The following is a 13,991-nucleotide window of genomic DNA, read 5'->3' as shown; positions in this document are numbered from 1 at the left end:
CAGATGGCATATCCAAATTGAGTAATTTGAGAAAGATTTAATAAAGAGACTATTTACAGAGGGGTTTAAGAAAATCAGTGAAAGAGAGCAGAGTACCCTATGGCCAGCAATTACAGAGCCTACATTACCTCATTACCTCTAGATCTAATAAAGCAAAGTAGTGAGAGAGATTACCTCAGAATCTGAGAGTAGCTGTATGGAAAGAACTGTGGGCTTCAGTAGTATGCAGCCAAATCATGGTGCTTTGGCAAGAGCTAGGGAAATAAATACTCTGATCTCATTCTCCTCCTACCCTTTGATCTCCTACTGGTGTACATCTGGTTAGCAAATCCAGCTAGAAGCCAGAGGGCAAGGGAGCCTGCGCATGCACTCTATATGGTCAGCTGCCAGGTACACAAAGCAAGGTGGGCAAGAGTGGTGAGTGGATCTGGAAGGGCAAATGGATTCCGGGGCAGTATGCTGTGGCTATATGCTTAACTGAGGATTCTGTAGTTATTGTGGCTGAGGGTTTTTAAATATCAGTCGTGTACTTGAGACCCAGTGTGAACACCACTTGGTATAAACATAAATAACTCCCTGGAGGCCGTATGGTTGGTGCACCTTACTGTTACCATCTTGGTAGTCAAGGGATTCGGGAAACAGATTGCTATTATAGTGGTAAGAGCCATGAAAGAGGAGGAGGAGGAGATGAGCTGGAGGTGATGTCAAGTTTACTTGAGTTAAAAGGAAAGAGTAGAAAGTGCTGACTCAGCTTTTAAAACCAGGTATGGTGGGCGCCTGGGTGGCTCAGATGGTTAAGTGTCTGCCTTCGGCTCGGGTCATGATCCCAGGGTCCTGGGATCGAGTCCTGCATCGGGCTCTCTGCTCCTTGGGAGCCTGCTTCTCCCTCTGCCTCTCTGTCTCTGTCTCTCATGAATAAATAAATAAAATCTTTAAAAAAAATAAATAAATAAAACCAGGTATGGTGGACACATGGTATGTGTTCTCTGGTTCAGGCTCTGCATTTTCCAGAGATGCCTTTTTGTTTTGTTTTGCTGTTAATATTGTTAATGTTTGTTTTTTTAAGGAGAGGAGGAATGTAGGAAATATCCATTTCTTTTTTTTTTAAGCTTATTTATTTTTTTTTTAGTATTCTCTACACCCAACATGGGGTTCGAACTCACAACCCTGAAATCAAAAGTCACATGGTCTTCTGACTGAGCCAGCCAGGCGCCCTGGAAATATCTATCCCTTTCTTGCTCTGATATGATTTAATGGTTGATCTATATTTCCACTTGAATTTTAAGAAAATATATTAATCTTAGGACTTTTCTATCTGGAAATGAAGTAGGCTGATGCCAACCTAAGCTGAATTCTGTGCTAGTTCATGCTAGCCTGTGGCTGTCTAGTATCTTAAGATGTTTTTAGTGGTTGGAATGCCCTCTTCTCTGCACCCATCCCCATCACATTTTTTTTAAAGATTATTTATTTATTTATTAGAGAGAGCAGAGCCAGTGAGTACATGAGTGGGGGGGAGGGGCAGAGGGAGAGGGAGAAGCAGACTCCTGCTGAGCAGGGAGCCTAATTCGGGGCTTGATACCAGGACCCTGGGATCATGACCTGAGCCGAAGGCAGATGCTTAACCAACTGAGCCACCCAGGTGCCCACACTAATCTAATTTCTGTCTCTATAGACTTGCCTGTTCTAGATATTTCATGTGAATAGAATCGTATAATATGTGCTCCTTTGTGGCTGGCTTCTTTCACTTTGCATGTTTTGAAGGTTCATTGATGTTATAGCATGTATCTGTACTTCATTCCTTCTTATAGCTGAATAGTAGTTTCCTGTATGGATATACTACACTTTATCCATTCATCAGTTGATAGACATTTGTGTTGTTTCCACTTTTGGCTATTATAAATAATGCTGCTGTGAAATTTGTGTATAGGTTTTGTGTGGGCATATGTTTTCAGTTCTCCTGGGTACATACTTAGGAGTAGAATTGCTGGGTCATGTGATAACTCTATGTCTAACCATTTTAGAAACTGTCAAACTGTTTTTCAAAGCAGCTGTGTCATTTCACGTGCCCACCAGCAGTGTAGAAGAGTTCCAGATTCTTCATATTCTCGCCAACATTTGTTGATTATAGCATCAAAGTTATTTTTTTATTAAAACCGTAATCTTTTTATTATAGCCATTCTAGTGGATATGAAGTGGTATCCCATTATTACTGTGATTTGCATTTCCTATGGCTCCCCATGAAAAGTTTAATATCCTACACATCCTTCAAGATACCACCGTCTTTTTTGAGAAACTTTTCCCTCAGGAATTAACTGTCTTTTCTTTCATACTCATACAGCTTTGCTTGGATCCCCATTAGCACACATATTTCATTCTGCTAGTTATCTAGATTGTAAGCTCTGGTTTGTGAATTCCTTAATGGCTCCTTGTGGGGGTGTGTTTAAATTTATTATGAAATATTTCACTCATACTCTTATGCATTTGTGAGGCTTGCACATAGTTGGTATTCAGATATTTACTGAATGACTCAAATAGTGCAAAGGGTCTCTTTCTCAGGGAAAGTGGACTTTCTCTTAGAGATATTATGATGAAACTAGGGGAATAATGTATTTTAGACAAAAATGTTCAGATATTGGGACACCTGGCTGGCTCAGTCTGGAGAGCATGGGAGAGCATGCGGCTCTCGATCTTGGAGTCATGAGTCCGAGCCCCATGTGTGGAGTAGAGTTTACTTAAAAAAGAATTTTTTTTTTAAAAGTTCAGGTATGTTGTATGTCCTAGAGACCACCAGCTCCAGGAACATGTCTTATAGATCATCCATATCCAAGTTGCAATAGGAATTTTGATGTCAGACCACTGGATTGAATATCTGTGAGATTTTTTTAGGGGTTTATTAAAATGATACATGATAGCAAATCCCCTGAGTTTGTTTTACTCCTTTTAGCAAATATCCATTCCTGCATACTATGTGCCAGGAACTTAGCTAGCTCGGCACTAGACATGGGATGGGGTTTTCTACTGCTCTGATGGTAATAAAGTTAAGGGCCCAGGATGGGGATGACTTTGATGGCAAATGAATGGATACAGGATTTTTGAATTTTATTAAACCATGCAAAATGAACACTTGATCAGAACCTAATTTTCAGAATAAAGACAATGTTTTATTACATTATAGTTTGATTAACAAATAGCTTATCTGACTGGATCATTCTTTTAAAGATCTGATGAAAACTTAGTGATTGGAAAGTCGGCATTATATCATCTCTACCATTATGATCTCTTGAAAGAGAACAAAAGGAAGAACGCTGTTGTCTCTCCCAGTTTCTTATAACTCAGCAAGACAGGAAACATAAAATTCCTGCTACAGCAAGAAGGGAGTTTGATTTTTTTTTTCTGGATGAAGATGGAGGAGTTATACATTTCTGTACCCCCATCCTACCAGCCCTTCCCCTGGTATTTATCCCCAGATATTCTCATGGGATATATCAAAGTGTATTCTCTGCACATCCTTTAAACACTGCCCCACCAATCTTTAGGCTTTTTCCTTACCTCCCTACATGTCTAATACCTCCTAACTAGTCTCACCACCTCTGGTCTCCCACCTCTCTGAACCAGCTTTGATAATGCGGCTGAGATATGTGATATCGTTTCTCTGTTTATAAACCCATTAATGTTTCCCATTCACTTCCAGAATTAAATCTCCTTCATAAGAACACCGATACCAGTACTCTTCTACTGGATAACTTTACATATTCCTTTGATACATAATATACTACCATCCTTTATTTCTGAAGGCAAATTTAATAATCTCAGGCATCTAAGATTCTAGGCCGAATGCAAGGGCCCTTGTTTAAAGAGTTCACATGTTGGAATTATAGGGCATAGTACAGTTCCAAGTCCTGTTCTTTTTTTTTTTTTTTTAAGATTTTATTTATTTGAGAAGGAGAGAGAGCGCATGTGTGTGCACATGAGCAAGGGAAGGGGCAAAGAGAGAGGGAGAAGACGACTCCACACTGAGCAGGGGGCCCAACACGGGCCTAGATCCCAGGACCGAGAGATCATGACCCGAGCTGAAGGCAGATGCTTAACCGACTGAGCCACCCAGGTGCCCCTCCAAGTCCTGTTCTCAATGGCCACTGATCCAGCTGACTTGAGGAGTTCTACCTACATGAATATGAACCAAGGTTATAAGTAAAAACCTGCCAGTTTTTCTTTTTCTTCTAGGAGCAAAACAAAACTACATGTCATTCAAAGGGATGTAATTAGCTGATAGATGCTATAATAGATTTCTTTTTTCTTTTAAACCGATTTTTTGTTTTTTTAAAAGATTTTATTTATTTATATATATATATTTTAAGATTTTATTTATTTATTTGAGAGAGAGAGAATGAGAGACAGATAGCAAGAGAGGGAAGAGGGTCAGAGGGAGAAGCAGACCCCCTGCTGAGCAGGGAGCCCGATGTGGGACTCGATCCCGGGACTCCAGGATCATGACCTGAGCTGAAGGCAGTCGCTTAACCAACTGAGCCACCCAGGCGCCCAAAAGATTTTATTTATTTGTTTGTTTGTCGAGAGAGAGCACAAGCAGGAGGAGCGGCAGGCAGAGGGAGAAGCAGCCTCCCCGCTGAGCAGGGAGCCCGATGTGGGACTCGATCCCAGGACCCTGAGATTGTGACCTGAGCTGAAGGCAGAGGCTTAACCGACAGAGCCACCCAGGCGTTCTGCTGTAATAGATTTCTATCCCTTCCTAAAAAGAACCTCGTATTTCAATTTCTAATAATCCTGGATTTGATGCTCACATGAAAATGACATTTTTTAGGACAAAGTGATAAAAAGCAAATTAGCTTTAAGATTTAGAGTCTGCTTTGGTTTATGAAATCTACCATAGTACAGGAGGATTAAGGAAATGTCTTGCTTTTCAGTTTCTAGCCTAGGCCCTGACAGAGGACCAGTGACCTCCAGAGAACCATTTCAGTAGGAGTCAAGAGAGACATCCTGCCATATCCTTCTCTCCCCCCATAAGAATATCTCAGTTCTCTGTACTGTTGTACATATTCTCCTTTTCTCTCTTATATAATAGGTAAACATAAATTCTTTTTAAAGACTATTTATTTATTGAGAGAGACACAGTGAGAGAGGGAACACAAGCAGGGGGAGTGGGAGAGGGAGAAGCAGGCTCCCCGCTGAGCAGGGAGCCGGATGCGGGGTTCGATCCCAGGACCCCGGGATCATGACCTGAGCCAAAGGCAGACGCTTCACGACTGAGCCACCCAGGGGCCCCTAAACATAGATTCTTAGTTTATATTAGTTATTGTGTCTGTCCAAATAGTTTCTTTTGTTGAAGCCAGATAGGCTTTACTTAGGGGCTTTCTCAAGTTTGATTGATTGATTGATTGATTGATTGATTATTCATTTTTACCATTTCTCTTTGGAGGCAAACCTATGTGGCAATTTCAGAAGCTGCGTAGGAATATCAAGAGATAAAAGTTTGTGGGGTTTTTTTCAACCATATCTTTTTTTTTCCTAGGAATTTTTCTGGCCTTGCAACCAGTTTATTATCAACTAAGTCATATTTTTAAGTTAAGAGCTAAGACCTTAGTATTAAAACCAAGGTTATAGCTATGTAGCAAACCAGTAACGTCTTTTCAGTTTATCTCTTTCTTCAGTAATAACCCTTGTGTTCTTGTTTGGACAGTCCTGGCATCTTTGATACTTTCTCTTAGAGATGTTCTCTCACGTTGGGAAAGGGGATAGATAAACTCAGGCAAATGGTCTCATGCTACTGGAGATGCTTTTTCTGTCCTTGTTGTTGACGTTGTCATTATCATCATCATCACCCCAGGCCTAGAATCTCCTACTAAGGAGAAAAAGTTTGGCTTTCTCAGCCAGAGGGTAAATAGTAGTAATTCCTTGGAGACAAGGAAAGACATCTATTACCGAATGATCTTTAGCAGTAATGTAATGTTATTCTGACCTTGGGAGCAATCATGATTAGAATATAGGTCACAGTCTTGAATGTACTTTAAATCAGGTGGTGCAATTATGATAGTAATGATAATGGAGGGGGTAGTATTTGACCCACTAGTATTTTATTATTACTATTATTATTATTAAAGATTTTATTTATTTATTTGACAGAGCAAGAGAGCACAAGCAGGGGGAGCAGTAGAAGGAGAGGGAGAAGCAGGCTTCCCGCTGAGCAGGGAGCCCGATGTGGGGCTCGATCCCAGGACTCTGGGATCATGACCTGAGCCGAAGGCAGACACTTAACGACTAAGCCACCCAGGTGCCCCAGTATTTGATTATTATTGCAAATCTAGTAATCCAATGGAGATTTCAATGTCATTTTTTTTTTTAAGATTATTTATTTATAGGGGCGCCTGGGTGGCTCAGTCGTTAAGCGTCTGCCTTCGGCTGGGGTCATGTTCCCAGGGTCCTGAGATCGAGCCCCGCATTGGACTCCCTGCTCCATGGGAAGCCTGCTTCTCCCTCTCCCACTCCCCCTGCTTGTGTTCCCTCTCTGGCTATGTCTCTCTGTCAAAAAAATAAGTAAAATCTTAAAAAAAAAGAAAAGAAAGATTATTTGAGACAGACAGAGAAAGAAAGAGAGCGAGCATGAGTGGTGGGGAGGAGCAGAGGCTGAGGGAGAAGCAGACACCCGCTGAGCCTGGGGTGGGTGGGGGGTTGCTCCATCCTAGGACCCTGAGATCATGACCCGAGCCAAAGGCAGACACTTACCAGACTGAGCCACCCAGGCGCCCCTTCAATGTCATTCTTAAAATGAGTATTGCCAGGGCGCCTGGGTGGCTCAGATGGTTAAGCGTCTGCCTTCGGCTCAGGCCATGATCCCAGGGTCCTGGGATCGAGTCCTGCATCGGGCTCTCTGCTCCTTGGGAGCCTGCTTCTCCCTCTGCCTCTCTCTCTCTCTGTCTCTCATGAATAAATAAATAAAAATCTTAAAAAAAAAAAAAAAAAGAGTACTGCCATTTCTAGAGCTGAATGTATTGACTTTTTGGCTTTTTTTTGTCTTGTCTGAAAGTTGCTTAAAAATACACACATGCCCCCCGCACTATCCTGCCCTTATTGACTATATCACGTGACTGTCACCATCATCACATGGCTGATTGTTATCACTACCATCACATGGATTGTTCTATATGGGAAATCCTAGTATAAGTGCTAGCAAAGAGAATGGGGACAGGGTTGGGAACTATAATGGGTGTGTGAGAGCTGTAGTAGGTCATGAGTCTTTGGGCCCTCTCAGAATGTGATCTTGGGTCTCTTCTTTGCTGCAGTATAGAGCCAAGGGATAAACTGTGTTTGTGCATGTGGGTGCACATTTTTATTGTGTGTAGTGATAAAGTTAGGAAAATTCCTGCTTCAACATATTTTAGCCCAAGCAAAGATTTTATTTTAAAGTTTGCTCAAGGTCAGGGCCTTAAAATAGAAGAAGCACATTTCACATTAATTAAGATTCTTTGTGGGGGGAAGATTTCCTCTCTTTGATATTCATGTTTCTCTTTTTCTTCTGTTAGTACTGCTTGCCCTCCACACCACCACCAAAAAGCATTTGAGAGGGAAGCAATTCCAAATAGATTAATATTATAAAGTGCTTTGAGCCTAGGGAGAACTGGAATATGAGTATGGTATATTATAGGTAACTATGCAAATTTAGGGTATTATGAACCCGATATAAATGTAAACACTAAAAGCCTGATTAGAACATAGGATTTAGGGGCCCTGGGTGGCTCAGTCGGTTAAACGTCTGCCTTTGGCTCAGGTCATGATCTCAGGGTCCTGAGATCGAGCCCCACATCAGGCTCCCTGCCCAGTGGAAGCCTGCTTCTCCCTCTCCCACTCCCCCTGCTTGTGTTCCCTCTCTCGCTGTCAAATAAATAGGTAAAATCTTAAAAAAAAAAAAAAAAAAGAACATAAGGATTTAAAATATCCATGAGGAATGGATCCATGTTCCAGCCAACTTGGTATTTGCCTCTAACAGAAGTACCTTAAAAATGTAGCAGAGTCTGCTTGCCTGTCCTGCTATCAGTAGTAAAAGATAAGGGATACTTGTTCCAAATCTTGGGTTTCCTTGACCATAATGTATCTATTGTTCATTCACTTAAACTTTTAAAAAATTTGTAAGCAACTTAGGACTAAATCCCTATTAGTATGGTAACAAATTTCAGTTTTTACTGGTAATTAGTATTTTTACATGGTCATTAGTATTTCATTTTATTTGTCTAAGTTTACAGTAATGTTCAAGCTCCTACAGGGATTTTGCAGTTCTCATATTCTACAGTGTTTTGAATCATCTATGTTAAACTTATTTATACTTTCATGATTTGATAAAGTTTTATTATTTTGTCTTCATCATTTTTAAATAGAACTTAGATTTTATTAGCCCTGTCTCATTACATAGGTTATTTAAGAGGCATACACTCTGTTCTCCAGTAGCAGTATGATAAAAACATTCTACTATAACAAAGTACCTTTTTTAAAAACCTTTAACAAGCTTATTTTGGCCTCTCATTATTCATGAAAGATAGGTAAAAACAGTTGTATATGTTCTTATTCTATGGCAGAGAGGAATTCCTTTAGTTAGTTTTGTTTTTACTCTCTATTGAGTTAATTGCTGTTAAAGTTTGGACTCATTCTTTCCAAGGAGCTAGAATCTTCCTCACTTTCCAGTATCTAAATGTATAATCTTCTGACCTTCTATTCTTCCTGTCTCTCTGCAGCCCTATGTGTCATTGTCTCAGCAGATGGCACCACCTAGTCCAAGCAACAGTACCCCAAACAGCAGCAGTGGGAGCAATGGAAATGACCAGTTGAGCAAAACCAACCTCTATATCCGGGGATTGCAACCAGGCACTACTGACCAGGACCTTGTCAAATTGTGCCAGTCGTAAGTTGGGGAACATGTGGGTAGGCTTTGAGGGCCAGTACGGATTTGGTGATACTGGCTTCTTGCCAGATACTCGTGTCCTGAAATGCAGTCCTGTTTGTCACAAGATTTCTTAGCAGCCCCTCTTAAAGAAATTCTACCCGCTACTAATATATAAAACCTTTATATGTTCCTCTGAGGAAAGTCAGGATGGGGCTGGCCTTTGAAGCCTAATATGTGACTGTTTCCAGTATGCTCCCAGAACTTATGGTCTTTGGGGAAAGACTCCTGTCCTTACACCTCAAACAGCAGTGCTCAATGCCCTGGGACGCTTGAGTGGCTTAGTCACTTGAGCGTCTGCCTTCGGCTCAGGTCATGACCCCAGGGTCCTGGGATCGAGCCCCGCATCGGGCTCCCTGCTCAGTGGGGAGCCTGCTCCTCCCTCTGCCTGCCGTTCCCCTTGCTTGTGCTCTCTCTCTCTGACAAATAAATAAATAAAATCTAAAAAAAAAGAAAGAAATGCTCAATGTCCCTAAGGATACTGATTAGAAGGCAGTGAGAGCCGGCAGTAGGGACAGAAGAAAGTGGAACTAGCTAATCGAATTGTACACTGAGGAGAGTTTTTGCTGATACAGATAATCCCAGTGACCCGGAGGAGCTCTCAAATTAGTGGATGAAGGCGAAGGTGGAGAAAGAGGCTGTCACTCTGCATCTACCCCCTACAGACCTTTCGGGGTTCTTCACAGTAGATTTGAGTCATGCGGTTGACATAACTACCATGGAATTAGCCCCTTTGGGAATGCTGGAAAAATTGCAAGAGTCCAAAGATGCCAGCTCAGTTCTGTTTGGCGGAAAAATATGGCCTTCAAATGATATATTTGGGGGAATGGTTAGAGGAAGAAGTCTGGGGGTGGGGAGGGGGAAAATTGTTTGGGTAAGTGAATGGTAGAAAGAAGTAGAAATAGGAACCTAGACTGTGTAATTGCCATCTTTGAAACTTTTTATTGATATATAACAAACATAGAGAAAAGCGCACAAATCGTAAATATATACACAGCAGTGACTTCACGAAGTGAACATAGCCGCGTAACAGTCCCATGTGACCAGGTCAAGAAATAGAACATTACCAGCTCTTCTGAAGCCCACCTCTCTATTTCTATCCCTCCTGCCCCCAACCAATCTACCGTTTGGATTCTAAATGGTTGGTGTGGTTTGTTTGAACTTCATGTAAAGACAATGCTAGAGCATACATGCCCTTCTATGTCTGGCTTCTTTTGCTCTTTTTGTTTCTTTGTTTGTTATTTGTAAGATTCCTCTATATTGTTGCGTGTAGCAAAACTTTGTTTATTCTTACTGCTTTATAGAATTCCTTCATAGGAATATACCATAGTTTATTTACCCATTCTACTGTTGCTGGACATTTGAATTGTTTCCAGTTTGTGACTATTATGAATATGAATAGTGCTGCCATGAACTTGTTCATGGCTTCTGGTGCATATGTGTACACATTTATGTTGGGTATATACCTAGGAGTAAAATTGCGGAGTCACAGGATGTACATATGTTCAGCTTTTGTAGATACTACTAAGTGATTTTCTGAAGTGGTTAAACTAATCCAAACTCCCACAACAGTATATGTAAATTCCAGCTGTCCCAAATCCTGGAAAGGCAGAACATTCTGCCCCCAAAATGTAGTTGTAGAAGTCATCAGAGATATTTTGTAAGTCCCTTATTCTTCTGAGGTTTGGTACATTTTTGCTAGCACTGGGCTGCGTAAACTCAGTTTCTAAAGGCTAGGCATACGTGTAAAACTCACCTTGCTAGAAAAGTATTTAAATGGAAGTGAGGGGACTTAGTCTAGGACTAGTAATTTTTGAGGGGAATGGGAATTGGCAGAAATGTTGATTTATGAGGGAAAAGACTATCATATCAGGCTAGTTCTTTGATTTCTGTACCCTGTGTTTCTTGTCCTAAATACATTGTGCTACAAAAATCCTCTCACTCCACAAGACAGACAAAAACTCAGTTCTACTTCACTATACTTTTATTTATTTATTTATTTTTTAAGATTTTATTTATTTATTTGACAGAGAGAGACACAGCGAGAGAAGGAACACAAGCAGGGGGAGTGGGAGAGGGAGAAGCAGGCTTCCCGCCGAGCAGGGAGCCCGATGTGGGACTCGATCCCAGGACCCCGGGATCATGACCTGAGCCGAAGGCAGACGCTTAACGACTGAGCCACCCAGGCACCCCAACTTCACTATACTTTTAGACTTTCATTTTGCTCTTCCCAACAGTTGCCTTACCTTAGTGTCTGAAGGGATGAGAGTACTCAGGGTCATGATATGGGCTAGAACCAAGGAGCCCGATAGGGGACTATGGAGGAGTAGAAATGAGGCAGGGAAAGACTAGGTGCTAGATGAATTATGACAAAAAAGGAGGCTGAGAAGAGCAGATGGCTGGAACCCTTATGGATGCTGTGAGCTGGAGTTAACTTTCTAGGAAGGGTGTTTACCATGCCTAGAGGGACTTCCTGTTTTTGTCCCAGTTGTGGCTCTGGTTGTAGGGGACGTGAATGTTGCTGGATGCTAACCCCTGCTGCTGGTTAGAGGCCTGGAGTCTGAGACTGGAATCCCTGACTGTCTGGAGGGTCTTCTTCCTCTAGGAGGAAGCAGCAGCAGCCAGCTGTTGCCAGCTGCAGTGGAAGCTCTGGGCTCTAAGTCTCAGCCCACGCAGACCCTGGGGCCTTGCTAAAGATGGCAGCATATATGTCCTCCCACCGGTCTCATGTATCCCTTCCCTTGCCTACATCTGGGAAAGAATCCAAATAGGTGGCCCTGAAGGGCTAGGAGCACCACATTCATCCCCACCGCCATTTTATTGTGTTCTTTTCCCAACCTCCAGACCACTGCTTGGCTTATTCTGTCTAATCCATTGGGTGACAGAAGCCCCACCAAAAAAGTCAGTGAGAGGCTGCCAAGGAGCAAAACAAATATATCAATCATCATAATGTTCTTTAGGGATGGGGGGAACCCCCACAATACTTGTTTGGGGTATTGGCCTCGTATTCAGTCCCTGCCAACTGTTTTCAGTTAAATCCTGTACTTCTGATTCTGTTAGTGATTTCTGTCCTCCTGTATCTTTAATATTTTCACCTTCCTAGAGTGGAATGTAGAGACTTCTTTCTGGTGGAACACTTCTAGTATAGTCCTGCCCTGTGGTACTGCACTGCTCAAGTTCGGGGAACTCCACATGCCTCTGCTGCCAAAGTATAATTTTCAAAAAGTTGAAAAACATGACTCCTACAAAGATAGGTAAACACATACTCAAGGTTTATTTCATTCATGAATAAGGGAACCAACAGGATGCTAAATGAGTTCAAAGAGCGTTTGAGGGACTGAGTGTAGGTACTGAAGAAAGAGTGTTGGAATAAGATTGCTAGGTTATAAACAAAACTGGTTCATATCCTGTGGGACATTATAAAACAGTAACCTTTGGGATTCTCTTTTGTACTGGACAGAAATTATTGGCATTGGGGCACTGGGTGGCTCAGTCGGTTGAGCATCTGACTCTTGATTTTGGCTCAGGTCATGGTCTTGGGGTCATGGGATCAAGCCCCACATTGGGCTCTGTGCTCACCACGGAGTCTGCTTGTCCCCTCTCCCTCTGCCCCCCCCCCCAATAAATAAATAAATAAATAGTTTTAAAAACTAAAAAAAAAAGAAATTTGCATTTCTACTGGACAAAATCTACAAGCTAATACGTATCTTTGCAAGGTCTGGACTCTAATCAGTAGTAAATAGTAAGTCAAAGAAACATCCCCCTAGATAATGAAATATATTTCAAATGAGCCTTTTAGACAGTATTCCAGAACGACACTGAAAGGATATGCAGTCTTCATTTTGTCTTATTGTCATGTTTTGGGTAATTTTACTAACACTGTTGTTGCACCTGGTCTTATACCCATTCATCTCCCTAACATGCTCGGGTCTTGACAGTGAGAAATAGAAATCTTAGAATAAAGCAAAGCAGGAGAGAGAACGGCTTGCATTAAGGTTGAGGTTCCTTGAATATAAAACAATAATAATAGCAGTTAAGAACTTCCAAGTGTTTACCATGTGGTAGACATTAGTGCTTTATATTCATGAATTCATTTCATATTCCCAACAATCCGGTCTCCATGGATGATGAGACTGAGGCCCCGGAAGGGTAAATGACTTGTCCAAGATGGCGGATAGCTACAAAGTGGCAGAACCAGGGTTTGAACAAACGCAGTTTGGCTCAGGTTAACCTTCGCCCGGGGTGGGGAACAGGGTGTCAGAGAAGAGAAGTGTCTATAGGTTTTTCCTAGGAGGAATGGTGTTTCTCCAAAAGAAGGTAAGTAATTATTAAGGATTATAGTTAGTCTGCAAGGAATCTAGCCAGAGCTGCGTACACACTCTGCTATGTGGACATCACCAAGCTGCTTTCCCAGAAGACAATAGTCTCTTTCCAACTCATATCTGAGCCTTAGGTGGGGAAGAAGAGAGAAATGTGTTGATATTGTAAGGACTACAGTTACCTTATTTCTTGTAGGCACCTTTGGAGAATGGGTTTGTATGATAAGCGTGACATTTTAAATTCATTTCTTCTTGTTTTTATTAAGGTTTGAGTGGGAACAGTTGTGAAGAAAGGGCATGGATTCATCCAGATGTGTCAGTCTCTGTCCTGTTCCAAATTCCTGCCCCCATTTTCTTTTTCTTTTTTTTTTTAATGCTATTGTTTTGTTTTGTTTTTTAAGATTTTATTTATTTATTTGACAGAGAGAGACAACGAGAGAGAGAGAGAGAGAGAGAGAGAGAGAGAGAGAACACGAACACAAGCAGGGGGAGTGGGAAAGGGAGAAGCAGGCTTCCCGCTGAGCAGGGAGCCCGATGATGCGGGGCTTGATCCCAGGACCCTGGGATCATGACCTGAGCCGAAGGCAGACGCTTAACGACTGAGCCACCCAGGCGCCCCTCACTTTGCATTTTCTTTTCCCTCAGATATGGCAAGATTGTCTCCACTAAGGCCATCCTGGACAAGAGCACAAACAAATGCAAAGGTGAGAGAACAGCTGTCTTTGGTG

General features: G+C 41.8%; 1 protein-coding gene across 4 annotated transcripts in view; it reads left to right on the top strand.

Annotated features, from left to right (window-relative positions):
• Positions 1-13,991, top strand: part of RBMS2 (RNA binding motif single stranded interacting protein 2) — a 72,749-nt gene that overhangs the window by 35,006 nt on the left and 23,752 nt on the right. For all 4 annotated transcript variants that reach the window (XM_035002360.1, XM_035002357.1, XM_035002359.1 and 1 more), the window contains 2 exons: positions 8,739-8,905; positions 13,909-13,967. In XM_035002360.1, the coding sequence (XP_034858251.1) occupies positions 8,763-8,905; positions 13,909-13,967 (202 nt within the window). In that variant the 5' untranslated portion in view covers positions 8,739-8,762. The remainder of the gene's footprint in view (positions 1-8,738; positions 8,906-13,908; positions 13,968-13,991) is intronic.

This window comes from Mirounga leonina, unplaced genomic scaffold (genome assembly GCF_011800145.1).
Source record: "Mirounga leonina isolate KUSES-001 unplaced genomic scaffold, KU_Mleo_1.0 Mir_126, whole genome shotgun sequence".
NCBI classification, from domain to species: Eukaryota; Metazoa; Chordata; class Mammalia; order Carnivora; family Phocidae; genus Mirounga; species Mirounga leonina.
This window is presented reverse-complemented; position numbering and strand designations above follow the sequence as displayed.